At 60.2% G+C, this 27,202-nt stretch overlaps 1 protein-coding gene across 3 annotated transcripts in view; it reads right to left on the reverse strand.

The window, feature by feature from the left end:
- Positions 1 to 19,408: 19,408 nt before the first annotated feature.
- Positions 19,409 to 27,202, reverse strand: part of Rnf212 (ring finger protein 212) — a 34,262-nt gene continuing 26,468 nt past the window's right edge. For all 3 annotated transcript variants that reach the window (XM_078020805.1, XM_040292857.2, XM_078020804.1), the window contains 2 exons: positions 22,277 to 22,349; positions 19,409 to 20,037 (listed from right to left, as the gene is read on the reverse strand). In XM_078020805.1, coding sequence (XP_077876931.1) covers positions 19,773 to 20,037; positions 22,277 to 22,349 — 338 coding nt within the window. In that variant the 3' untranslated portion in view covers positions 19,409 to 19,772. The remainder of the gene's footprint in view (positions 20,038 to 22,276; positions 22,350 to 27,202) is intronic.

Raw genomic sequence — 27,202 nt, forward strand, 5'->3', positions numbered from 1 at the left:
CTGCATGTGGGAATCAGTGAGCTTCCTGGAGTAGACAGAGGGGAGGCACCCGAGAGCCCAGCCCCAGGCCTGTGACAGAGCTGGGCCAGGCCCTCATTGGAAGGAGAGAGCCCTGGTGAGCAGGGCAGACTGGCCCAGGGCCTGTGTTCTCACCAGTCCTGGCTGGGCCCTTTGGGGTCCTGGGGAGAGATCGCAGGTGGTGGGCTGGCCTCAGCTCCTGGTCAGTTTGTGCCGGGTGCTATGTGGGGCAGGGAGATCCCAAGGGGAGGCCCCTCCTTGCCCTCACGGGGCCCTTGGTCCTTCCAGCCCCCTGAGTAGTTGCCCTGGGGCTAAGACCCTTCTGTGATCGGCCTCTTCTGGCTGCCTGAAGGGGTAAGCCCTCCTGGGCTGCTGCCTCTGCCATGAGCCTAGAGACCCTGGCTGGACCCTGCTGCCACCCCACAAGGACACCTTGGCTGCTGCCCCAGCCCCCTGGCGGAGGTGCACACCAGCACCTCACCTGTGCCCCTTGCCCTAGCACCCCAGGTCCCTTAGGACACTTATGGCTGCCTGCGAGTACAGGACGCAGTTGGGACATGGTGGGCACAGGCTGAGCCTGTGTGCCTTGGGCACGGCAGGAGGCAGGGACCATGACCTTTCTGAGGGGGACAGTACTGGAGCCCAGCTCCCCTGGCTGGGACTCTGGGGCTTGGCTGCCCATGTGTGGCCACACCTGCCCTGAGTACCTGTCTCACCAGACATCCCGTCCCTCTGGGGGCTCCCAGGCCTGGGGGGAATGATCGCACTGCAGGCTGGGCGGTCCTGGGGAGTGGGGTGGGGGCTGTGGTCAGGACACGTCAAGGCCCAGGGCTGAGGGACGAGGGACCCTGGGAGGGGACAGGGAGCCCAGAGCAGAGGTCCCCTGAACCCCTCCACTGGATGAGGCCCCAGTGCCCTTGGCCACCATGAAGGTCAGTGCATGGGGCTATGAGACAGGGCAGGGTGCATGTCTATGCCACAGTGTTCCCTTCCCTGAGGGTCCAAGCTGGGGTCAGAAGAGGGGATGCAGCTGTGTCCTCCAGGTGACCCCCACACCAGGCCAGGCGGGGTCCAGGGGCTTCTGAGGGACTTCAGGAGGCAGCTGTCCTGGCAGGCCCGGGGGGTGGCCAGCGTGTGTGCAGGTTGTGGAGCCAGGCCTGGTTTTCCCTCCAGCAGTGTCCTGGCCAGCGATAAGCTGGTTGCCTGTGAAGGCCGGCAAACTTGAAAGGACGGCTGGGTCTGACACCCTCGGGTGTGACCGCTCCCCCTCCCAGCCCTCCTGGCTTCAAAGGGGTGTTGAAGGCCAGTCTGCAGCTGTCCCCAAGGGAGGGGCCCGAGGTGACTCCTGGGCACAGGGTGCTGTGTGAGGTGGAAATGAGGGAGCACGTGTCAGTTCCACCCCTGGACCTGTGGAAGTGCCCAGGCCCAAGATGGAGACACAGGAGACCTGTGACACAGAGGAGGGAGCACAGGGCAGGGGTCCCTCACAGCATGGATGTGGCTGAGGGACACGGGGGTCCAATGTCGAAGAGGGAGGGACCAGCCAGGGTGTCCCGAGCGCCTGGGTGTCAGCCATGGGAACTGGTCCACCCAGTCCCTGGGCAGGACCAGGACCTGGCCTACAAAATGGACACCAGAGCAGGCCCAGGCTGTGAGGCTGGACCCCATGAAGTGGGCTGGCTTGGGAGACAGGTGGGGCCAGGAGGCTGGGCTCCTGGGGGCTGGCAGCTGCACCGGGAGGGTCTATGGAGTGCAGCGAGTGGGGTGCAGGGCCCAGGCTGCTCGCTGCAGGAGGGTCCCGGGTCCGGGTCCCCTGGCCACTCGGAGGTGGGCCCCGACCTTGCCTTGACCAGGTTGACCATCCTGGGCTCAGCCGCACAGGGCCAGGCACGCTGCTGCCCGTGCTTGGGCTGAGGAGCCTCGGGCCACCAGGGGTCTGTCCTGAGGCGTGCAGTCCTGGGTGAGGGTGTTGGTCCTGCCTAGGCCACAGCCAGGGGCTGCAAGGGCCCTGTCAGCCACCTGCGTCCTCTGCCAGCTGAGCTAGCCCTCTGCCCCCCCTCCAGGACCCCTGATGATGCTAGCTGAGCCGGCTGGATGGGGCATTTGGCGAGAGTGGGCTCCCCGGGGGCCTGCGGCCACACCCCCAGTCCTCATGGGGCCCCACTGGGTCTGTAAGGAGAGGGCTCTCATCCTAACGGGGGGCAACCTGGTCAAGGCAAGGTCGGGTCCACCTCCGACTGGCCAGGGGACCCAGACCTGATGCTGCACCCCTGCTCCCTGGACCTCCACTGAGAGGTCCTGTGCAGCTGTGCAGACAGCTCTGGAGCCACCAAGGCCCTTGCATGGCCGGAACGGCTGGTGCCCATACGGGTCCTTCAGCTCATCCCGCCTTGCAGTCCAGCCAACTTCTTGCCCAGGACTCTGGGCACTTCCTGGCCAGCCTGAGTTCCACGGACCTCCTGTCGCTCAGGTCTTACTGGTGACTGTAGCCCTGGTTCTCTGTGAGGGCGGGACCCCATTGATGGGCTCTGTCCTCCAGCACCAGCCCCAACTTCCAGGGCCCCATGGTCCTTTGATGCTGTCCTTCCCTGGTCCCAGCCAGGGTCTGCAGCCCTCGTGAGCCTTATCTAGTCTTGGCCTGGGCTTGGGTCCTTCAGTCCAGCTGCCTGCCCCCTGACTGCTGGGGCCTGTGAGGGATGGAAAGGGCATGTCGGCCCCCAACAGGCTGGCACACCTCGTGCCCAGGCAGGGCTGGCCGAGGCCCAGGAGAAGGGGAAGGAGGCTAGAAGCTGTGGGAGGACTGGGGACAGCTACCAGGCTGGCCAGCCTCTGGGGCCTCTTCATTGCTGTGGGAAGTCATCAGGATGGTGGGTCAGCAGGCAGCACCCTCCACACCTAGAGTCAAGGGGTGACTCCACCTCTCTGGCCCCATCACCTTGAGCCTCAGCTGAGGGGGAGCCTCTGCTTGGTGGGGTCAGGCCTGCGTGGCAGGGGTGTGCTCGGGGTGCGCTCCTCCACACAGTGGAGCATAGAGGCTGGCCGCTGGTCACTCTAATCCCTTAACAGGGGGTCCTAGCCCATCCCTGCCTTGGAGGATCTGGTCCCAGCCACAGTTGGGGAAAGGGCTATGATTCTCTACTTTCTACAGCAGGGCTGGGGGTTGGAGGAGAGCCAGGTGTAGGGGCCATGGGCTGTCCTGAGCTGCCAGGGTCCAGCTGCTGGGAGTGGGGGTGCTCCCTCATGGGTCAGCCCGCCTCCTGTGGCAATGGCTGCCCTGGCCAGCTGCCTGCAACCGCAGTGTCACTGGACTCCTCCATGTAGGACTCACACTGGCCTGGTTCAGTGTGCCTGTCCACCCCAAGGCTGCTGCCCACTGAGGCCCAGCCTTTGGGCCACCCCTCAGGGTAGCCAGGAGCAAAGTGGGGCTGTTCCTGGCACAGGCTCGAGCCCAGCTCACGCTGGCAGACCTGGGCCGGGACTCGCAGCCCAAGGAGGACCAGCGGGTGGTCTTCTTCAGGTGACTCGACTCTGGAGCCTGGGGGTGACAAGGCAGTATGGCAAGTCAGGACCAGTGGCTCACGGGGAGCTTGGGGTAACTGCCATCCTGCCCTAGGCAACTACAGGGGCTCTGCCGCCCCCGTGGCACCAAGCCTGGCCATATTTCTAAGGGCTGGCCAGCCCACGGGGCGCCCTCTGCCAGCCTAGCTTCTGCTGGGCCAGGGAGGCGGGAGGGGTGTCAGGAGGGATGTCCACCCTCAGGGTCAGTTGTCTGTGGCCTAGGAGGCTCGGCGCAGGGGACGGGGGAGCCTGACCTGAGGCTATAGCAGCCCAGGCAAGGGCAGCAGAGGGGAGGGGGCAGGCCCCAGGCCCAGGCAGCTGCAGGCCACCTCTGCTCTGCCCTGACATCCCCAGGCTTCTGGCACTAGGCCGGCAGGTGGTGCCAGCTGCCAGCGCTGGCTGGGGGCTCCCAGGCTTGGGTGGATCTGGCTGGGTCTGCAGTCCACAGCTTCCTTCAGACTTGTGCCTGGAGAGTAGCCGGAAGGTGGAGTGGGCAGGGGCAGCACAGGTTGGCCTGGCTGGGCCTGCAGAGGCTCTGTCTGTCCCTGAGGCCTCCCAGGGTCTGGGCCTTCCCTGGGAGGGGCAAGGCGCAGCAGAAGGCGGATGAACGGGGAGTAGGCAGAGGGCACCCCAAGGAGTGCCCCCTGTCCTCCCAGAAAGCCACCACCTCCCTGGGCCCCAGGTCTCTGTCCAGACTGAGGGGGCAGGCGGGGCAGCTGCAGGGCTCCTTCTCCTGGGGCTAGGACCCCTGTCCCTCCAGCCAACGCACACATGCCCCAAGTGGTCCCAACCTCCCTCACCTGGGCCCCAGCCAGCCACACCCTGGAACAGGTTGGGGGTGCCAGGAACTCAGGAACCCCTGATCCTTAGGCAGGACCCAGTGATGGAGGACAGATGGACCTTCTCGCTGAGTGGACGTGCTGGCCTGGGCCCCAGTGCTACTTGCCATCTGCAGATGACAATGGCATTGCTGCCAGATGCCTGAGGACCCACAGTCAAGCAGTGGCCCAGCGTCTGTCCTGCATCTAGTCAGGGGTCCACTCCGATGGGCAGTGGTCTTCCAATGCAGCTGGTGCTTGGCTTAGACCCTGACCCTCTGACATGTGGCAGAGAGGTAGGGGTCTTGAGGGTCACCCCCACTGGCCTGGGCTTCAGTGGGCAAGGACTCATCATCATCTGTTTGCCCTGCCGGGTCAGCTCCCTATCCCAGTGTACACAGCTCCCTGGGCATTGGCCTCTCCTTGTAATGACACCCCACGCAGCTGCCCAAACACTGGGACCTTCTGTATCCTCCTCATTTGTGACAGAGGCTGGAAGGAGCTGGTGGTGACCACATGGACTGAGGTGAGTCTAGGCCCAGGGAGGGGAGGCGGCTGGGGCGGGCCAGTCTCCACAGAGGCAAATTCCTTCTCAGTTCACAGCTTTTTCCTGTAATTTTTTTCCTCTTTCTTCCAAAAGCGGTCCTCTGCGTTTCCCTCCTGGAGCCCCTCCAAGGCAGCCAGGGCCAGCTCTGCTCGGCAGTCCACAAAGCCCCTTTGACAGGCAGCAGGAGCTGGACCAACAGCGAGCAGGGGCGGAGTGGCCACAGGGCCAGGAAGGGGGCAGCCAGTGGTAGGGGCCTGGGCAGTGGTGAGGACCTAGGTGTCTTCTGGAGAGTTCCATGGGGTCTGAGTTGGCTTGGGGGGAAGGGGAGGGTCAAGCCAGCGCTCCCCTGCCCAGGCTGTGGGGTTGCCAGCCCCCGCCTCTCCACCCGGCCTTGGGGCTCAGTGCGCAGAGCCCAGTGCTCCATTGTGGCTGGGCTGTCCAGGGCCTGCACTGCGACCCCAGCCCCAGGTTGCTGGGGGCTTGCCGCCTCCTGTCCTTGGCTAGATGTTCCATCCTGGGCCTCCTCCAGATGTGTCCTGCGAATGGGCATCTGGCAGATAGGACCTGGACTGCCTGCTGGAGCTGGAGTGGCTGCAGCACAGATCCTGGGTCCACCTGAAAAATGGGGTGCTGTTTCCCTGCGGGTTTTATGCCCCAGCTAATGGCCCCATCCATGGCTTGGGCAGGCTGCTCATGGTGGCACTCACTAGAGGCTTGTCCAGAGGAGGAGCTGATGGACCCACTGATGGGGTATGGTGCCAGGAGCATTCATGGGGCTGTGGCCCCTCTAACCTGGGAGCAGGGACCTGGCTCCTTTGGCTCCCCAAAGCCAACATCCAGCATGGTGTGGCCCCAACACCTGGGCAAGGGGATCTAGCCACAGATGGGCAGCAAGGGCTCCTTTGCCCCTGGTCTGCCCAGGGCAAATAGACAATGGTGGAGCATAGACCCCTGGGGACTCCAGGCTGGGGTGGCTTGGCTGGACATCTTGGAGTCAGGGCTTGAGACAGGAAGTGGCTGGGTGGGCTGGGTGAGGGGCAGGCTCAGGGTGGGGGCAGGCTCAGGGGAGGCAGCCCGGCCACTGCCACTGCTGGAGGTGGAGGTGCCAGGAGGAGCCCAGGGCTGCTGGACGGGGTCCCAGCTCCCAGACTGCGGGAGGCAGGCAGAGCAGCCTGCTGGGCTGGAGGCAATCACCCCCAGGCCCACAGGGGCAGTGGCAGGAGCACCTCGCCCAGGGCTAGAGAGGCACAATCCACCCTTTGTTCCTGAGGCAGCCGGGCCTGCGGGCCAAGAGGAAATGAGAGGAGCGCCAGCCAGCAGCCCTCGCCCGCCGGGCAGCCTGGGCCGCCAGCTCCAGCCCAGAGAGGAACTGTGGAGGCCCTGCTCCAGGGGGGGCCCGGCTGTCCCACCCTGCCTTCTGCCCAACTCAGCCCAGGCATCCACAGGGGAACTTGGCTCTGGGGGCTGGACCCCAAGGAGGGGCCTGGGATGGGGCTGCACAAGTGGCCCTAGCCTAGCCCTTGGGCAGAGACTGCTGGACACGCCTGAGGCAGCCTCTTCCTCACTGTGGCCCTGGGTGAGCCCAGCTGCATGAGCTTGGAAGCTCCTGTTCCCTACCCCAGGGCTCAGCCCCTGTCCACACGCCCCTCCTGTGCTCACCCTATGGGCAACTCCGCAGGGGCACCGGCGGGTGCCTGGTCTCAGGCTGAACCTGCAGAGTGCATGAGGCCTGGGGGCCTGCTCTGGGTGGCCACGTGCGGGCTGTGGGCTGGTCCGACATGCTGGACGGGTCCCAGCTCCCTGTCTCCAGGCTGAGGATGCCCCATCCTGCTGGTGGCCTCCTGGCTCATGTCCCCTCTGCCTTCTCTGACCCTAGGGTGAATGGTTGGGGGTCTGGCAAAGTCAGGTGCTCAGCCAATCCCCAGGGACCACTCCTGTGCACAGTCCCTTCCACCTGACCCAGCTTTCACTCAGATGGCCTGCAGCCGCTGAGTCCCACCTCTGATGCAGAGGGGAGTGTGCACGTGTTCCAGCCCTGGGCACACATTTGCACACATGTATACCCGCACACCACATGCACAGTGCCCCAGGGTATGTGTGCATGGGTGCAGTGTGTGCTCACATGTGCATGTGCATGCCTCTGTGGGGGACCCCTGCTTCACCTGCTTCACACCTGCTCCATACTCTCCCACGTGGGCCTGGGCAGGGCTGTGAGGCTGGTGGCCATTGGTGGGCCTTGTCCAGGTCGAGTCCACCAGATGCCCCTCATATAACGGGTGCCCTAGGGCTCCACATCCACAAGGCTGCCCTTTGGGTCTCCTGGGCAGGATCTCGGGGCAGGGTCTCCTTGGGAACAGCCAGGAGGCCGTACTTCCTGCCCCAGGACCCTGCTCAGCCTGGCCTGTGCAGGGACTGACCCCTGGGCTCTGATGCCCCTTGTGGGGCTCGATGCTTTTCTTGCGGCTCGGCTCCTTCCCAGACCTACTCTGCCAAGCGGCGGGCCTGGCTTTGATCCTGGCAGACAGGTGCTACTAAGGCCAGGTCACCCGAGGGGGCTGGCCCCACCTGGAGCAGTGGCTTTCATGTTTCTAGTCATGGGACCTTGAACCTCTGTCCTTGTGCTGGACCCTCTGGGACAGCCTGGGGCCTGAGGCCCACCAGGAGGTGGGAAGGCTGGGGAGGGGCAGGAGGGCCTGAGGAGCTGGGGATTGTCACTCATCCTGGTGTCTCAGGCTTGTGAACAAAGCCAGCTCCTAGGACTGTGCCCGAGGCCAGTGGGAACCCTGAGATGCTGAAGGCCCACCCAGGCAGGACAGCCAGTGGCCTGAGGAATCCATGCTGAGAGGCCTCAACCTCCACCACCCTTGGGCCCAAGCCGACCCCAGGCCCAGCTCCAGCAGCTGCTGAGAGGAGGTGCCTGACCAGGGACCCAAGAAGGGACCCCGCCCTGTTCCCACAGGGCCAGCTCACCAGACTGGTCTCCCTCTGGCTACCACACTGCATGGCCCACCTTGGACAGCAGGCCACACCTGGGTGCCTTCCTGGCTGTGGGGGCCCAGGCTGGGGTCCCGCCCAGCATCCTCTGCAGCTCAGCCCAAACCTGAGCGGGCAGCCCTCAGCTGCATGAGCAAGGACAGCACCCCGGGGCCACAGGGGGGGGCGGCCAGAACAGTTGAGCCCGCCATGAGGGCGGGCCCAGGACTGGGCCAGGCGCCCACACTTGGCACGAGGCCTGTGTCCCCATTTCAGAGTAGCATGGGGGGGGCATTGGTACCCTGCCTGCCTGGGGCTGGTCCCAAACCTGCTCATGGATTTTAAAGACAGTCTCCTTGTAACCTATGCTGAGCAAGAGTAGGTCCTGGACAGGGGTGTGGGGAGTGGACAGGTCTGGAGGTCCCAGCAAGGCAGAGAGTGTGGGCTTTCCCTCATGCCACAGAATTTTAAAAACTCTGGAAAAAACTTCACTGGGTGGCTTGAACCATTCTCCCTGGGCCACCTGCCACGAGAGGCACCACCTGGGCCTGTCCTTGGGGGACTCCTGGTGTCTTGCTTGCTGGCCTGTGGCCCCATGCATATGCACACTGTCTGTGGTGCTGGGCATCATTGGGCCAGGAAAGGGGGGAGGTTGTCACCCGAATCCTGGGGACCCAGAGACCCCCCTTCCCACATCCAACGGGCACTCCATTCTGAAGGGCTAGGTGGAGGCCCTCAGTCTGGCAGGTGAGAACGGAGCCCACCTGGCTGTAGTGGAATGGACCCCAACCCTTCCTCTGGGGCTCAGGCTCCTTCAGGGATTCACTCAGGTGAGGGCCCAGGACCAGGGAGGGCCCAGACGAAGCTGAGCTGGACAGGCCACCCCACTTGACGTCACCCAGGGACCTCTGCTGATCCTTGGCCAACTGCCAGCCCCTGGGCTGCAAAGGGCCAGCATTTACTCAATTCCTTCCGCCGACACCCAGGAGGCCCCCAGAGCTGCTGCTGTGTGCTGAGGTCTGCAGCATCACCTCTGTCCTGGCTCCTGCTCTAGCTGCACAGGGTGAGGTGGTGCTCGCAGGGGGACAAGCAGGCACAGGTCTGTCCCAGTGGGTGCAGGCTGCTACCCAAGAGCACAGCAGCCACGGAAGGTTGGCTGGACACGTGTGTTCTTGCCAAGCCATGGCCTCGCCCTGGGCCAGGGCTGCACACCATCACTCTGCCGGCTCCTTCCAGAGTGTCTTGGCCGTGAGGGCACCCTGGAGGTGGGGCTCCACCAGCTCTTCTCAGGGGTCTTCAGGATCTCCTTGCCAGCGCCCTGCCTGCCCTGGGCCCTGCCCTCCCCACGCCTTCCCGCACCCCACTTGGAGGGCTCCAGTGTGTGCAGGGAAAGCAGGCCAGGGGCCGCCATGGGTGCAGTAGCTGCCCTGTGTGGCCTGAGCAGGGGTACTGGCCTTCCTCTCTGTGAAGGTCCCCAATGGCCTGGGTTCCTGTGCATTTTTCCACTGGGAAAACTCCCCATTTCGGGTGCTGGCTGCAAGCTTTTAAAGATTGTGAATGTCTTCTGCTTCCTAAGTGCGTTCTCCCAGGAGGTAGGTTGTCCCTGCCTGACCTCCCAGGGTGGGTGGCTGGCCCCAGTGGACAGATAGGCTGGGGCCTCAGGAGGGGTGAAAGTCCAGTGGGCAGAGTGGACACCACAGTTCTCAGGAGATACTTCTGTCGGCCTGGCCAAGGCAGACTGGCACCTAGATGGGCACTCAGGGCCTAAGCCCAGCTCCAGGGAAGTGGGGACACTGAGGATTCTATGACCTGAAGCCAGAGGATGAATACTGAGTGGTCATCCGTGTGTCCTATTCAGACAGCATGTGGGGCAATGCTTGCCCACAACATGTGGTACCCCTTGTGAGGAATGCACCCCACACTGCAGGCACAGTTCCCAGTGCTGCTCCAGACTGTGGGCATGCAGGAGACAGTCATCTGTGACCTCAGGAAATCCTCCCTGGTCAGCCTCACCCAAGACCCAGTTCTGCCCAAGCTTGCCACCTGGTGCTGTGCTGTGGCTGGAGTGTTGCTTGTGTGTGTGAGCATGGGTCACACACGCATGTGTGCGCAGGTGAGTGTGCACACGTGTGTCTGTGCACTAGCATGCGTGTGTGTATGTGGTGTCGAAGTGTGTGCTTGCGTGGATGTGGGTGCCCCGTGTCTGTTCCTGGCCTCTCTCGCAGCACAGGGGCAGGACAGGGCTCAGGACCCCTGTGCCCTGTGAACAGGGAGACCAGGCTACAGCACGATGCGCTGGGCAGGGGCCCAGGCGGGCGGGCTATGCTGGGCGCTGCTGGCTGGCTCCTGACTGGTCCTGTGTCCTTGGGAAGGTGGGTCCCAAGGGCGCCTGCTAGGCTGGGGCTTCAGGCCTGTAAGAGCCGCCGAGGCTAAGGCCTGGCCTAGGCCTCCCACCCTGGCTTGATCCCTTCAGAAGAGCTCCCACCGGCACCCAGGGTGGAGGGGACTTCCCCCCCAGGGGATGTTCCAGAGAACATCCTTGGTGGGCAGGGCTGGATGTACCAAATGACCAGTGGGAGGGCTGGGCAGTGGGTCCCAGGAAGGCCAGGTGGTGGATCCCAAGAGCAGGAACTGAGGTGATGGGGGTTTTACGAGCAGCATGGACCTCGGGCAGGCTCGGGGGTCGCTGTCACCTGCCCTCTCCTGACCCTGGCCAGCAAGCCCTCCACAGCGCAGGTCAGACCCTGCAGGCCTGGGAGCAGGAGCCTGGGAGCCCAGGAGAGGTCCAGCAGGCCATCCCTCCACGGCCCCTGCTGCAGCCAGTCGGAAGGACCCAGGAGAATCCCTGGGCTCGTTCTTGCTCCCTGGCAGGGCCCTCCTGCTCCAGCACCTGGCCATACCCTCAGGTGATCATCGCTGTCCCCCCAGGGGGCTTGGCTCGGGGGCCCGGCTCAGGGCCCTGCCGGGGGCAGCTTTCCTGCCAGTTTCAGGGGGAGAACTCAGAAGTGCTGAAGGTGACGGTGACGAGAGAGCTGTGGGCAGCAGGGAGTGAGTCCTGTCTGTGGCTGGGTATGCTTGAGGGACCAGGGGCCATGTCATCCTGCAGGGGCTGCACAGGAGGATGCTGGAGGTGGGCATCCTTCAGAGGCAGGCCAGGGTGGGTAGTGTATGGGTGGGGCATCTCTCCCTCCGGAGCCTCCAAGACAGAACATGTCCATGCCACGCACCGTTCCTGTCGCTCCGGTACCTGCAAGTCCACGATTGGACTCCTCTGGTGCACACGGGTGCCTCAAGGGATGAGTCACGTCCCTCCATCAGCCTCCGGGTGGGGGCTCCTGGCCATCCTGGACCCTGACGAGGGAGGTGAGTCACTGAAGTGACGCAGCCCCTGCGTGGGCTAAGCGCTGACTCACCCTGCACCCAGTCCTGGCCTCCCCCACCCGGCACAGGCCTGGGCTGCAGCTGGGCAGGACAGCAGGGCCTGAGGGGAGGGAGCTATGGGTCAGGGAGGTGGCAGGAGGGCAGCAGTCTTTGTGCCCGAGGCTGGCCTCTGCGCCCCCGACCCGTGGCCCATGTGCTTCCTCAGCTCTGCTGCCGATGAGGGGCTTTCCTCCCCTGTTGAGAGCCTGCTTCCCAGGGTTCCTGCACGATACTGCACCAGGGACCCCATGGGTGCCGGGCTACACCAGGCTTGGCCCCTCCACCCTAGTGTTCTGACAGCCCCCATGAGCACCGCGACCCACCAACACCCAATGCTCCATGCACATTCTCCATCCCTGGGCCTGAGGGCAGACGGCCTGTGCCCAGGGAGCCCTGGGTCACTCCCAGTGTTTCTATGGGGGAGAGAAACACGTCCTGACAAGGGCCTGAGGTTCCTAAAGGGCCCCGACTGGTACACTCTTCCTTGTCCTCTGAGGTCTGCATCCCCTCCCCTCCCCTGGGGGAGAACCCCCCTCAGCTGAAGACCGCAGGAGCAGCCCTAAGGGTTCCCTGGTCCAGCCACTCCAGGCTGCTCAGTGGTGCCCTGTTTTGTGCTGGGGATGGGAACAGGGACTTTAACCACTGAGCCACACCCCCAGCCCTTTTGTTTTCTGACACAGGGCCTGTTACGTTACTTACTGCCTCACTAAGCTGCGGAGGCTGGCTTTGCACTTGCCATCCTCCTGCCTCAGCCTCTCGAGCCTCTGGGACACAGGTGTGTGCCACTGGGCCTGGCCAGAGGTGCCCCTTTAAGGTGCATCTGTGGCAGGAGCCAGTGTGGGTGCAGGGCAGGTCAGCCACACTGCCACGGAGTGTGCTTCATGATCCCAAGACCTCATAGCCTCTTCTGAAGGCAGTTTTCCTATTAGGGATCACGGTGATTGAAACACACCGCACTCAGAAAAATGCGGAGCCAAATCCTGAAGCCCAGGTCCTGTCTTACCAGCAGCTCTTTGGGAATCTGTGGCTGCCTCTGGACTCTCTCGCCCACCCAGGGTTGTCCAGTGCCTAGCTCCCATGCTGAGCATGTGGACTGCAGCTGTGTGAAAGCTCCAACCCTCAGCCTCCTGCTGACCTTCTGGGGCCGGGGACACCCCTGGCCATGTGTCTGCCTGAGCCCGGTGGGCAGAGCAGTGGCCCTGGAGGGTGGAACCCTGGACTCCACCACCACCTGAGCAGGCGGGCGGCCTCGTCCCCAGCCCGGCTCTGCTCCTTGTTCTGCTCAGCTCGCAGACTTGGGCAGGGACTCCCTCCCACAGGTGGGGACTCCAGGCCCCATCCCGGGGTGCACTGAGCCCCGGTGGCACCCACAGGGTCTCTACCTGTCAGCCTTCTTGGGGGAAGACACTGCAGAGCAGGGCATGGGACTTGGGGTGGTGGCCTGTGCAGACGGACCCGGCCTATATGTCAGCAGAAGGCAGAGGTGGGACCAGCCAAGCACAGGTCAGGAGCAGAGATGTCAGGAACACAATCCTAGAGCATCGTCCTAAGTCATTCACTGCTGTTTCCACTCAAATAAATTGTTTTAAAACTAAAAAATTTAAGGTCTTGCTGAGGATGGACCTGGGACCTTGCTCATGCGAGCCCGTGCTTCCCTCTGAGCTACCCGCCAGCCCCATGAGCTCCTTGTTTAGAATATACACAGAGGAACCATGTGAAGAAGTCTTGGGAGGAGCCAAGAGCAGCAGTGTCACTCATTGCCTCAGACAATGGCCCGAGTCCCCAGATGGGCTTCACGGGAACACTGTGGCTGGTTAGGACCTGGGACCAGGGCTTCGGCCTCAGCGCCTGGGTGGACCTGCACACGGCGGGAGGCACAGGCCTGGGCGACATTGTCACTGTCACTCTGTCACACTGCCCCCTTCCTGGCTGTGCTCCAGGGGAGGGCTGGACTCGCCCTCAGTTCATCACACCCCTTTTCCTGTGCCCAATGCCCAATCCAGCAGGGCTGGCCCTGTGCTCCACTTTCTTGGCTCTCTGAAGGCCTAAGGGCTGTGGTGCAGCGGGACCCACCCAGGTGCCAGTGACTGGGGATGAGTCTTACTCTCAGAATTCATCTGCACGTGGCAACCCTCCTGTCCTCTGGGCACATGCCTGTACATTTAGGTCTCACTCAAAGGTGCTCATGGCTTTGGGCATTTTCAAAGTCATCTGATGCACCTGTCCACAAACTCCCTGGGCTGGTCCCTATGGAACATCCTGAACTTGGGGCAGACACCACCTCCTGTCTTTGGGATCCTGTCTTGCCAATGTCCTTCAGAACTTGGGCTTCTTACCAAGCAGCCTGGCAGTGACAGGGCCTTCTCATCAGCTCACATCAAGGAGCCACGCAGGACAGCCACAGCTGGGAAGGTGAGCCTGCCACAGGTGCTGACCTGTCCCCTTCCCCAGCCCTTGGCCCTGCTCCCACCCGAGGTCACAGAAGGGTGTGTCTGGGAGGGACCTGGGGCCACAGAGGTGTGCTTAGAGGCAGAAGTCCTGGTGAGAAGGGCTGAACCTCTACACTCGCCCCAGCCGGACACCTGACCCGCTATCCCAAGAAGGCCTCGAATGACAGGCCTGTCTTGGCAGAAGCGGTCAGCGTCAGGAAAACAAGCTGTGGAAATGTTCCACGTCCCCACAGGACAGAGGCCTGCACAGCAGGGGAGGAGCCCCATGTCCATGGGGATGTGGGATTCCACTGGGCTTTGGAGGCTGATGTGCACTGGTGCTGGAGGACCTCGGGTAGCAGAGTGAGCTAGGCAGTGGGCACCGGGCTGAGGCCTGGCTGGGTCCTTGTGGGGACAGCAGGAAGCAGGGGAGCAGCCAGCGGCTGGCCAAAAGCTCAGGGCATCTTGAGCTGCAGGGCTCACACTCATCAGCAGAGGGCGCCCTGGAAGCCCTCACTGCCTCCTCCCAGGCTCCCCTGAGGGCTCCCTGCTCTGCCAGGACACCCCTCGGTGCCACCTTACCCAGGACTCAGAACCAAGGCAGGTGGAGTAAGGCTTGGATTGACCATCCAAGAATTTCAGGAATTTCCTCTTGGTCTGAAAACTTGTTCAGAACCCGTGTTTACGACAGCTGGGGTTGAGCAGAGCTGCGTGGCTTCCCCAGCCCCTGCGTGTGTTTCTGAGGAATGGGCTTGCCCCTGGGGTTGCTGGCCACAGCGCCACTGCATCTAGGTTCCAGGTTGGGTCAGCATGAAGGTGCTGCTCTGGGAAATTGGCAAGGACACACAGAGCTTCAGGCCTGGCTGGGGCAGGTCCCAGCCTGGCCATGGGTGATACTCCCTCCTGCCTGGAGGGTGGACACAGGGGACCCCTCAGGCCCCGGTGGGGAGGGAGCTGCAGTATCCGGTGGATGCAGTGAGCATTCCTCAGCATTGGGTCAGCCTCGGCCAGGTTCTGGACCCACCTCATTTGCCTGCCCACTTCCTGATCACCGCTCCTCCATTCGTTCCTGGGCTTTCTGTATTGTTCTCTCAATAAAATGCTCTGCTAGGGCTGGTGAGGGGGAGGCCTCTGGGGTCCCAGGCTCATCTCTGCAGGCCTTGCTGTGGTTGGAGGGAGGGCTCTGGTCTTGTAGATCCACCCTCCCATCTCTCCACAGCTGCTCTGCCTGTCTCTGGAACAGTGCTGTGCTATGTATCCTTTCACGTAGGAAAAGCACAGTTAACCACTGTGAATCAATACCTCACACCACGCTCTTCACCCATGGAGAATTTAAAGCTAAAATTGAAATTCCTGCCAGATGGCAGCCAGTTTTGACTCTCAGAAATGAAAGCCAAGAAGGGTGGGGGTGGCAGTGTGCAGCCGCCCCAGAGGAGCAAGAGGTCCCGCACACTCTGGAGAGCTGGGGTGAGGAGCAGTGGCCTCCTCCAAGCAGCACTGGGGGCCTTTGTGACCAGCTGGGGAGGGAGGTGAGCGGGGGAGGTGGAAACAGTGCAGAGCTCAGGGCTTCTGCCCAGGGAGGTGCACTCTGGGCACGCTGGCCCCACAGTGTTTGCAGGGGTGAGGGGACCGGCATTTGCAGGGCATGCTCCTGCTGCCAGCCAGAGGCACAGCAGAGAAGGGCATGGTGCAGCGGGGGGCCCTGGGCTCCCGGAGTTTCCTGTGGGCTCCCTGAGTCTTCAGCTGCCAGACTCCGACAAATCAGGTTGAGAACCAGTTCTGGATGAGAAGAGCCCAAGGTCACCCCGTAGGTGCTGGCTGGAGGTGTCCAGGGGGAGGCTGCAGGGAGGGACTCAGAGGTGGCCTCAGCCCTCCTTGGCCCCGTGACTTGTAGGGAGTGTGTCCCTCCACGACACTCTCCCCTCTGTAGACCACCAGGCCCACTCTGGTTCTGCCACCTCATCTTCAGGACTTGGCCTGTCCCCCCTCCTGACCTGCCCCACCTCACCTGCCATCTTGTCTGGACCTGGGGTGTGGCTGGTGACCCCCTCCTGTCCCACCCATTCTCTTCCTTCTCAGCCGGGAGGGTGGCAGAGGATCAGTCAAGCCAGCAGCCCCTGAATGGGTCCCTGGTCCCTTCTGCACACCCAGGTCTTCTGCACTTTAGCTGCTGGCTCTGTTTTCCTCTGAGGTGGAGTGACACTCAGACCCATCTCCCCACTTGTGTCCCCAGGCCTACTCTCCCGCTGCATCCTGCTTTGCGGCTCCAGAACCTCTCGGGCCACTGTGGAGTCCCTGATCACCCTCGGTATCTTTAGACTGTCTAAATCCTCTGCCACCCTCCTGGCTGAGCACCGTGACCTGGTCCTGTCTGCTGGGGTTCTGCCAGTCTCCACCAGTGCCAAGCAGGCACCCTGCCTCCTCAGGTTGGGACCCTGAAAGCAAGCCCCAGGCCGGGCTTTCCTGAGATGGGGCTTGGGGCACCTGCTCATGACCTGCTGGGTCTCAGCCTGCCCCCGGCTGTACCGCCTGTGTCCTCAGGTTTTTGCTCTCCTCAGGTGTCACTTGTGGCTGGTGGGACCACAGGCTGCAGGCTGAGGGGCCACCTATCTGCTCTTGGGGCACATCTTGCATCAGTTGCCAAGCACCCACACGGGTGAACGAGGCAGCACCTGGAGGAAGACCAAGGTTCAGCGCAGTGCCCACACCTCGCACCCACACCCCATGGGTGCCTGAAGGAGAGGATGTTCTGTGACAGGCAGTGCATGCTTGGGACAGGGAAGGGTGCAACCATGCTCCCTCCGTGAGCCCTGGGAGGAGCCCAGTGGAGGGCGGGGCTCCATTTGTATTAAGAAGACATACAGCCAGACCCCACACAAACAGGAACCATGAGAGAGGAGGAGTGGGCCTGAGGAGGCTCTGCCCCAGGAGAATGATGCCCGTGCCCAGGGGACTGGGGCGTCCCTCAGCCAACACCAAGACCCGCGAGCTGGAGTCCAGGAGCATCGACTGCTACTCACATCCGCAACAACATCAAGGCCAAGAAGAGACCACGACAGACCAATGGTTGTGTCTATTGAGCACCTGCACCAAGAGCATCAGGTGCAAGCTCACAGCAGTGGGCACGTCTGAAGAGGCCACATCATGAACAGCCGCACGGGGCCCAGCTGCCTGACGTGACTCCATGTCCGGGCCTTGTGCAGGCTTCCTAAGGAAGGACTCCTGTGAGAACTCTGTCTAGAGTGGTGACCCGAGGCTCAGCTGGGACTCCTCCGTGACACTGCATGTGTCTGGGCGCATGATGGCCACTGCCTCTCCTCCTCTCTCTGGAGGCTGAGTACCAGCCTTCACTTGAGTTTCCTGCCCAGCCCCTCCAGGGGATGCTCTCAAGGTACACCTGAAGGGACACCCTGTGGCTCCCCAGAGTCACTGATGACTCAGCAGCAGTGGGCAGGGACATGTGGAGCCTTCCAAATATTTCCATTTCCTCCTGGATATTTTAAAGAGCAGCACTGGAGAGAGGGTTTTTCCTCCTGTGGAAAGAAGCCCACTGGACCTGTGGCTCTAAGCGCTCAGGTCAGCGCCACCTAGTGCCCCAAAGCCGCACTGCAGCAGGGGCCCCAGAGCAGGTGTGTAAGTGGCAAGAGGCCACTGCTAGCCAGGAAGCCTCCACCTGCTCAAGGAGATGAGCCCCTCACAAGCACTGGAGATGGTGGTCTTCAGCTGTGTGTCAGGCAGCACTGGTGAGGAAACCCTCGGAAGGGAGCAGCCTGCTCAACTTGAGCCAGAGTCGCGTTATTGCCCCGATAAGTCTCCTGTTCACTCCCTGATTCTGGTTCACTCCTGGCAGGGCCTCTCCTGGAGCGTCTCCCCAATCCCATGTGGTATCAGTAACATCTGTCAAGCCCGAGCTTTGGTCTGAAAGGCTCTTCGTCCCGGAACTCGGAAGTGTAGCAAACAAAGAACAAGCATGGAGCAGCCACGTCAGCCCCCTGGCCTTCAGAGCCCTTCCTTGACCCCTGCTCCCAGGCCACCTCAGTCCAGCCAGAAGATGAGCCCTTGTGCAGAGGGGAAGGGAACTGGGGAGCCACAGCTGGCAAGGGGGTCCAGGCACCCCCTCTAAACCTTCTGCACAGTGGTGACATCTGGTGGCCAGTGTGTGACCATAGGACGGCCATTGTGCCCGGGAGCAGAGCTTGGTGGCTAAGCACCAATAGCTGGGACTACAGGGCAGCAGGAAAGGTGCTGCCTCCTCCAGCCTGGGACAGGCAGACCCTACACCGGCTGCTTTTGTGCCCATAGCTGGCCCTTGGCATCCATGCACCTTTGCCGCCCTAGCTGAGACATCCCCTCTGTGCCCACAGGCAGCGCTTGGCATCCATGCACCTTTGGTGCCCCAGCTGAGAAGCCCCTCTGTGCCCACACATGGCTGGGCAACTATCTGGGTGTTTTACTAACTTGGCCTTTTCCAGTGAGTTACTGGAAAAGAAAAGGTGCTGGAGTTGGTGCTGATACGCAGGGGTGGAAAGGCCAATCTGACAAGCATCCCGCCTCCACTAGACGCCTGCTAGACCTCAGCAGCTGGCCTAGTCCACTGTACAGATGATCAAAAAGACAAGTGTGAAGTGCTGAAAGCATGGCATTCAAGTTCATGTCTGGAAGGCAGTGGGAGAGGTCACTGGAGAACATGGTCAGCCACCAGCCCCAACAGGGACCCTGCTGGCCAGAGGGCAGAGTACGGATCTCCTGGGAGGTTTTTAAGAAGTCTCTAGAAGCACTGAGCTCGAGCACAAGAGCCCTTCTGCTCCCCTGCAGAACAGTCCCCACCAGTCCTCCAGGTCCAAGGCCAACTCTGCGTCACTGTGCCCGTGCCCAGGAGCTTGAGGAAGAGGCAACTCAAATAATCATATTCATTTTATAAGACGCACAGAGAAAACTCCATCATCAGGGATTCTGTAACACTTAAAGTCTCTGAGCAGGGAGCCAACCTACAACACACACTGTCCAAGACCTCAGGACAAAGTGCACTCAAGGGGGACAGCCAGCCTTGGGCTATGCACAGGACCAAGAGGGCTCCTTCCTGCCCAGCAGCCCAGGTGTCACAGAGTCTCGAGGCCCAGGGGAGACACTGGTGGCTGCAGGTGGCCTCTGTTCCCTGGACAGTCAGTGTGCAGCCTGCCTGCGCCTCGCCCATGGCAGAGGCACTGCTCCTTCCTGCTCCACAGCTGCTGTGGGACCAACCCATGTCCTTGGCAGTTTTTAGGTAAATGCAAAACAGAGGACCAGAGTTGGTGCCACAGGCCTTTCTCGCCCTGGTGGGCAACACCATGTGTGAGGCAGCTGCACAGCAGACCTAGAGGCTCCCACACCGAGGCCTCGCCTGCACAAGGCTCACCTCTGCAGACAGGGACCGTATGTGTCCCACAGCGGCAGAGGGTCAAGTATGCCAAGAGCAGAGCTGCAGGGCTGGCGGGGCTGAGAGTGGCTGCTCTCCCCTGTGGAACGCGAGCCGCGATGGGGCTCAGGTGCAAGGCCCCTGGCAGGGAGCCATGGACAAGGATGCCCACTGTGCCTCCGCACCACACTCAGGGAGGAGCCTGGGCTCAGGAAGAGCGAAGCCAAGACATGTCACATGGGAGGCCAGATGATCAGGTGGAGCTTTATTCAGTTATGCTACTTAATCACTGCATCCAGAAAGAACTGCACAGTCACCGTGGAGCGCACGTGCTGGGGCGGCTGAAGAGCAGAGCTGGGCAGGTACAGGGCAGGGATGTGCTCACCGTCCATGTGTCAATCCCCCAAAGGGAGCAGACCCTGCAGGAAGCATGAGAGTTGCAACAGAATGTTATCTTTGAAACTCCTTCCCTTCCCGATTCCCCCTGCTGAAGGAGACAAGAATGCAAATGTCCAGATGGAGTGCCAGACCTCAGGCCTTGGGCATGACACTGGTGTGCCTGGGCATCGTCTAAAACCAGGGCGAGGAGCAGGCACCACTGGGTTCCTCACGTGCTAGGGAGAAGCATAGACGCACTTCTGGAGGACGCTGTTCCTGCTGCCCTCGTCACGTGCGTACTTAGCTTGAGAAGCACCACGGGTGGCTGAGCACTTGCCTAGGCACTGTCTCTGCAGCAGGCCAGAGATGCTGATGGGCGGCCGGGGGGGCCGGGCCTGGGCGACACCGCCGACCGGGGAGCCGCCTCGCGCCGCTCTGCCTGGTCGCCAGGACGCTGGAGCTGGCGAAGCTCCCTTGCAGGGCATCTGCACTGGTGGGACCCTAGCAACACAGTTACAAGTAGTCATGAGCACCCGAAGCCTCTAGTGCCACCATCGTTTGAGCACTGACTGCATGTGGCTTTAGAGGCCACCGTGATTCGCAGCATGTCCTGAGTACCCAGGACCTGCAGGTGAGGGGCAGTGGTGGCACACGTGGTGCCCACTGGGCAGCCTCTCAGGGGAGGACTTCTCTGGGCTCAGGTGATCAAGAAGGATCTGGAGAGGAGGCTGTCGGAGCCACTGACAGCCTCCTACACAACCCTCCATTGTACCATGCTGACCAAAGTCAAGAGCTATGCTCCATAGCTTTCCCTAAGGTCACTACTAATAAGCAGCTGAGCAGGAACAGCAGGGGCCCAGGACCTCTGGGACCCTGTGACCACTACCCCCTGGACCTGCTCTCTCACTGAGGCCAACTTGAAGCCTGTGCCCCAGCCCCTCCTGCCTACATTCTATTGGGCCTACCTACTGACAATTCTGGTCCCTTCTCTCTATGGGCCCCCCCACTGTCCCTGCCGCCTCAGTCCTGTTGGCAGCTCACCCCCTGCTCACCCCTCAGCTGCCAAAGGCCTCCAGCTCCACCCTCAGTGTGCAGAAGGCTCTGGAAGCTCATCCATCTCACACTTCATCTGTACTCTCCAGGATGATGAGCCCCAAACCATGGGTCCCCGGCTGCAGGCCCCACAGCCTGCTGGTGCTGCCCGTTACTGGGCCTCCTGCTCCACTCTGCCCTGCCCTGCTATGGGCTGACCTCTGGCCCTCACTGGTCCTGCAAGCCCGGCTGCTCGGGGCGGCTTTTCCGGAGCTAGCAGGCCTTTCACAGGCAGCCTATCACTCACCTTGTCTAACCACCACTGTCCAGCGTCCTGCCTACATGTTCGTCCCAGAGACCTCAGGCCACTCCAATGTGCTTGCCCTGAGCCTTTCCCAGAAGGCACAGTGCAGGTCTCTACCACAGCCCCTGTCCCTTCCACCTCCTTGAGAACCCCTGCGTGCCCTTGCCTTGGAGCCGTGAGCAACGGCCTCCTCCTCTAAGGCAGTGGCCTCCGTGGTCACCTGCTATACCTAATTCACATGAAGCCTAAATCCTCAGCTTCTTTCCTGCCAGGGCCCACTGTGCTCACCTTCTGTGTCCAGAGGACAGACAGAGAACACGGGGTCTCAGGGTGCGGTGACAGCACCACACAGTCCCACTGGGGACGCAGTGGCAGGCAGTGAGTGCTGAAGACAGTGCTGCGGGGCTGCCTCCTGGGTGGGCAAAGCTTTGCATCTTGTCAGGCAGCCTGGTGTGGACTGCCTCAGGGTCCGAGGGGGCAGAGCGCCCAGGAGTTGCTGCATGGGCCAGGCCACATGCTCTCTGCAAGGTGGGCAAGCCAGTGGGCAGTGAGGGGGCACTTGGGCCCAACCAAGGGGCTGGCAGGTCAGTGTGTGCCTTGGGAGGCTGGCTACCCTTCCCACACTCAGAAGACATCCATGTGCCGAGAGAGCGGGGCAAGGAGGAGACCCACCTGTCAAGAGGCAGGGCATGGTGGGCGTCCTGTCTACTCAGGGTCAGCAACCTGAGCCCTGGGCAAAAGCCTGCCCCTGTCTCTAGATGAAGCCTACTGAGACAGAGCTCCTAAACCTCCTGGCTGAGGACCTGCCTTGGGCCAGCATGGCTTGGCCGAATCATGAGCGTACTTCCCTGGCCTTCAGTCCCACACACTGCCCCCTCTGTAGGACCAGCCACCTCTCTCCGCCTGATGGTTTTCCTCTTGATGTGGTTTGCCTATTTCTAGGCAGGCAAGAGGCCGAGCTGCCAAGGGGACCTAGGTAGCTCCAGGCTAGCTGTGGGACATTCCTGTGGAACATTGTCTACTTACTGCCATGCCACCTGTGGCCAGTTTCTCCACAAAAAGGCAGGGATGAGAAGGCTCCAGAGAAGCAGAGCATTCACTTCCTGACCTCTGCAGAGAACACCTGTGACCCCAACCCCCTCCCGCAAGGAAGCCCTGTGTGGCCACTGGTGGTTCTTGTGGGGTTCTCAGCAATGGCCAATGCCTCCGTCACACCTCAGCTTCAAACACGCCAGCCACAAAGCAGGGCAGACAGGTTACCTGGCTGGAAGCACACGCGAACAGGAGCCAACTGCAGAGTGCAGACTCTAGCAGTAGCCACTCCTCCCAAGTGGGTCACAGTGACCTTCTTTTGTTCCTATTTCCCCTCCAAACATCATGCACAAGCCGTGCTCAGGACGCTACCTGAGAGCCGCTGCCATGCCCACTTGTCTGGGTGTCAGGCTGGGATGTGGAGGGCCTGGGTAGGAGACGCTGCCTGTGGGGGAAAGACACAAGGTGCTGGAGGGCGGTGCTGCAGGCTGCCTCCTGGGTGGGCAGGCTTTGTGCCTTGCCAGGGAGCCGGGGTGCATCAGGTCCCTGGAGGCCAGGCTTCTCCAGCTGTTGTGAGGCTGATGACAGGCAGCACCACACACACCCTTCCTGCCCGCCCCCACCCTGAGTGTGCAGCAGCCGGAGTTCCTCCTGACCACAGAAGCAGCAAGTGAAGCTTGTGTGCCTGGGACCCTGTGCTCGTAAGCCCGAGGGAGTCGTGCCTGCCTTCTGCTCCCCTGGAAGTGGGCGAGGGGAACCCGGCAACTCTCCCTCCATGGGGTGCCTGAGCCTCGGGACACCCTGAGCATGGTGGCCCTGTGTGCTGCAGAGTGGACAGAGGATGCTGGGCCATGGGGCTCGAGACAGCTCTGCACTGGGACGGCTTTATCTCTGTTCCCGGGACCCTGAGGCAGCATGGTGACGCTCCCTCAGAAGACCCTGCAGAACAGCCAGGGACCAGGAAGCCAGGACCCTGGTGGGCTGTACCCACCCTTCCACTCTCATGTGGCAGGGCCTGGCTGGTCCGCAGGGCCTGCCCCTCCTGGGAGAGCCTGCTCTGACTCAGGAACTGCTTACCTGTGGGCTCCCCTCTCGTGGAAGCCAGCCTGTCCACATTCCCCAGCCCTGACCACTCCGGGCCATTTATCGGACATCCAAGGGCAGCCCACACCCTGGAGCTGCTCAGTCATCAAACCTGCCAATCCCAGCGGTTGGCCTGTTCTGTCTGCCCCACTCGGTCCCTCTCCAAGGAACCACAGAGAAAGCCAATTGACAGCCACTGTCCCTCATGGCAGCTGACCCCCCTTGATCTGCTGGTCTCACTACCATGATTAAAATGGATCCCAGGTACACTTCAACCACACATAATAACAATGGCAGGTAACTGCATGCCACACAACTGCACTGGTTAGCAGGGACCCTGCTGAGATAACTCATCCACACAGGCCCAAGTGGACCACCGCCCTGGGTCACGGGGCCTTTGGACTGAGGAGCAGGCCCATCTCTGTGTATCTCAGAGACAGCAGCCCCCAGACCAGGGGAGGGCACCAGCAGACCCCTCTAGACACACCCCAGAGGACAGCACAGACGGCACGGCCAGGAGCTGTGAAGGAAGCTGGCGGCTGGCGTGTCACCACGTACCCAGGGCACAGCAAGGTCAGGGCAGCAGGATGGGGTGAGCCTCCCCGGCCTGAGGGGCATGCTGGGAGATCAGGGTAACCAAGACACCCTCAAGTGAGGTATGGGAAGCACTGTCGCAGGCAGTCAGAAGAGGTGTGTTGGGGAGCTGAAGCAAGAAGCACTAGTGTTCCCAGAGGCAGGTTTGGCTGCTGCTCCCAGAGCAAGCCTCTGCCATCTTGGGCAGGACCAAGTACTGCACTCGGAGTCCCCAGAGCAGTGCTCAGGGCTTGGCATCACAATGGGACACTGGATAGACGCGCCTGGCAGCCTGTGGTCATCTGGAGACGGGAGAGTGTGCACATCCAGTTAGCCAATCCATTCGCTAGGCATTTGCTGGGGTGGGGCTACTGGTGTGTTACAGTAGGAACCAGCAACCTATCTAGAAAACCAAGTGTGAAACTGGAAAGAAACTGTAAAGCAATCAATTTGGGGTTCAACTGCATTTGGGGTTCAACTAAAGGCAGATGACAGATGGAAAAGCAGTTATTCCTGAAAGCTTCCTACAGTTTTGGGTGAGCAGGGGGGCTGTGGAGAGGACAGCAGGCCTGGGCAGGGTGCCAGAGGCCGTGGGCTCAAGGCAGGAGGAAGCACTTCTGTGGGACATGGCCTTAGCTGAGGAGGGCACGGCCAGCCTGGGAAATCTGAAGATCAGAGGAGATGCTCCCCACGCCACAGTGGTGGGCAGGGCCAGCAGATGTGAACTGGGTCTCCATCCCCACATCTCATCAGGTGCAGCCTTAGGGACACAGCTGCTGAAGCAAGTCTCAGACAAGCCCCTCCTGGCCCCTAACTTCTAAGGCAGGGGAAACCAGGAGGACACAGGACCATGGCAGGTCCATGTCTGCGGCTCAGTGCAGAGCAAGTGCATGGCCCTCACACTCCTGGGTGCAGGGCCTGTGTCAAGCCATCATCTCAACAGGTGCAGAGAAAACATCTGGGAGATCAAGGACCACCCTTGTACAGGCATCTCCAAGAAACCCAACGTCATACTTCAATGCTGAAAATGGGAAATTTCTCTCCTAAGGCCAGCAACAGGACAGGCAAGAACTGTTTCTCTTACCATTGTTTTGTTTGTTTGTTTAGTAGGAGGTGGGTCCTCACTCAGTTGCCCAGGCTGGCCTTGCACTTGTGACCCTCCTGCCTCAGCTCCAAGGAGCTGGGGTCACAGGCATACCCATTATGCCTGGACTTGCTCTTGCCACTTTTATTTAACATTGCACTGGAGGTTGTTGCTGAGTATTTAGGCAAGAAAAAAAATTATTCGGGTTAAAAAGGAAGAAATAAACCAATTTATACTTGTGAATAACATGTCATAGTATATAGGAAATCCTAGGGAGTCCACAGAAAGTCCCTAGATAACAAATGAGCTCAGCAAATTTGTAGGACACAAGATAAATCTACAAAAGTCAGTTGTACTTCCACACACCAGCAATGAAAATCTGAAAAATGAAACTGAAAAAACAATTCCATTTACAATAGTTTTAAAAAGAATAAAATAGGGTTGGGGTTGCAGCTCAATGGTAGAGCACTTGCTTACCATGTGTGAGGCACTGGGTTTGATCCTCAGCATCATATAAAAATAAATAAAATAAAAGTATTGTGTCCATCAACAACAACAACAAAAGAAATACTCAGGAATAGTTCTTAACCAAATAAATGTCAGTTTTCTTCACTGAAAACTACAAAACATAGCTAAAATTAAAGGACCCCAAAAGGGGAGGACAGCCAATGTTCATGGACCGGAAGACCTAATATCTTAGGATGGCAATACTCTTAAAGTTCGTGTTCAGAGTCCATAAATCTCTCACCCAGACACCCACCCCTTCTTAGCAGAAACGAATAGGCTGATCCTAAAACTCACAAGGAAGTGCAAGGAACTCAGAATAGCCAGAGCAATCTTGAAAAAGAACACTATTTCAAAAAATTATGACAAAGTTATAGTAAGCAAAAGACCAAATTAAATGATGATAAACTAAACAAAGAGCACCCACAAACATTAAAGCAGTAAGAGGAAAGCAAGTCATCATGCACAGGAGTGCAACTGAGTGGTGGCCGGCCCCTCTTCAGAAGGAGCAGAAGTGGAGGTGATGCTCACAAAGCACCTCACACAGCTGCCACTTGGTCCACTCAGTGAAAGCATCCTCAAGGTGGAGACAAATGGAAGCTATTCCAAGATGAACAGAAACTGAAAGACCTAATGCTAGCCAGTCTTACTTATGAGAAATGAAAAAGTGCTTCAGCCAAATCTGCAGGACGCAAGGTAGAACCTCAGAAGTGGCAGATGTGCTGCAGATGTGAGGCATGCATGTGTGTGTGTGTATGTATTTGCATGTGTTTCCAAAGTTTTAAGGAATGTAAGTTTGTTTAATTAGAGAATAATTGCAGCACTGCCCTGTTGAGCTTGGAACACATAAATCACACACACACATGCACATACATGTCTTAGGAAGGAGGGAAGAGGAAGCGGGTGATGCTGCGCTGGAGCACCCCGCTGCTCCACCTGAGTTAGCCCAGCATTGACCTTGCACATACTGTGGTAAATTTAAGATGCATGATACAATCCCTGGGAAAGTCACCAAGAAAGTAATACAATCCACAGTTAAAACAGCAGAGGAGGAATTAAAATGTGCACTTGTCTGCCTGGGCGGCATGACAGAACAGCAAGCCTGGGTGCTTCAACAACCATGATTTGTTTTTCACAGTTCTAGAGACTAGGAAGTCCAAGATGAAGATGATGGATGATTTGGTTTCAGGTGGCTAAAACTGTCTGGTTCACAGCCTTTTCTGCTCTCAGGTGAGGTTGTTTTTCTGAGCTGGGGGTCAACTTCAGGGCCTCATGTGAAATGAAAAAGTGCTTCAGCCAAATCTGGAGGACAGAAGGTGAACCTCAGAAGTGGCAGATGTGTTGCAGACATGCTAGGCGAGCACTTCACTGAGCCACACCACCACCGCCTTAGCCCCTTGAGTGCTTGTAAACAGAGTGAGCTGTCTGGTGAGCACTTCAGTGCACCATCCAGGGCCTGAAGCTCCTTCACTCCCTGGTGCAGCATCTCCACCACTGTCTCCAGGACTTTTCCTCTTGCAAAGCTGAAACTCCATCCCCATAAGGACTGACTCTCTCATTTTGCTGAGCCCCTCATGCCCACCACTCTGTGCACTCTGTCCTGTGACTGCTCCTGCACTCAGCACGGTGCCCTTGGAGTCCATCCACACAGGAGCATGCATCAGAACTGGCTTCCTCTTAAGGCTGGGTGGTACTCCACCCTATGCAATGCCAAGTCTGTTCATCCATCTTCTGAAGACGGACACACAGGCTGCTTCCAGGCATTAGGCTGTGCCTACTGTGCTGGAAACCTGAGTGGGCGGCATCTCAGCAAGACCCAGGCACAGGAGTGGACGCAGCCACCACAAGTACGTGGAGTTCCATTCTGTGGCATCACCTCATCTTCCGGCCAGCGTGGACAAGTGCCCGGCTTCTCTCCACACCTTCACCAGCACTTGATACACGTGTTTCTGAAACAGCAGTCCAGGAGGCAGGAGGTCTCTCTCACTACAATTTGGTTTGCATTCCCTGCGAGTCAGCGATGGGCATCTTATGTGCTACTGGCTGTCTGTATT

The sequence above is a fragment of the Ictidomys tridecemlineatus genome, chromosome 9 (assembly GCF_052094955.1).
Source record: "Ictidomys tridecemlineatus isolate mIctTri1 chromosome 9, mIctTri1.hap1, whole genome shotgun sequence".
In the NCBI taxonomy this organism is placed as follows: domain Eukaryota; kingdom Metazoa; phylum Chordata; class Mammalia; order Rodentia; family Sciuridae; genus Ictidomys; species Ictidomys tridecemlineatus.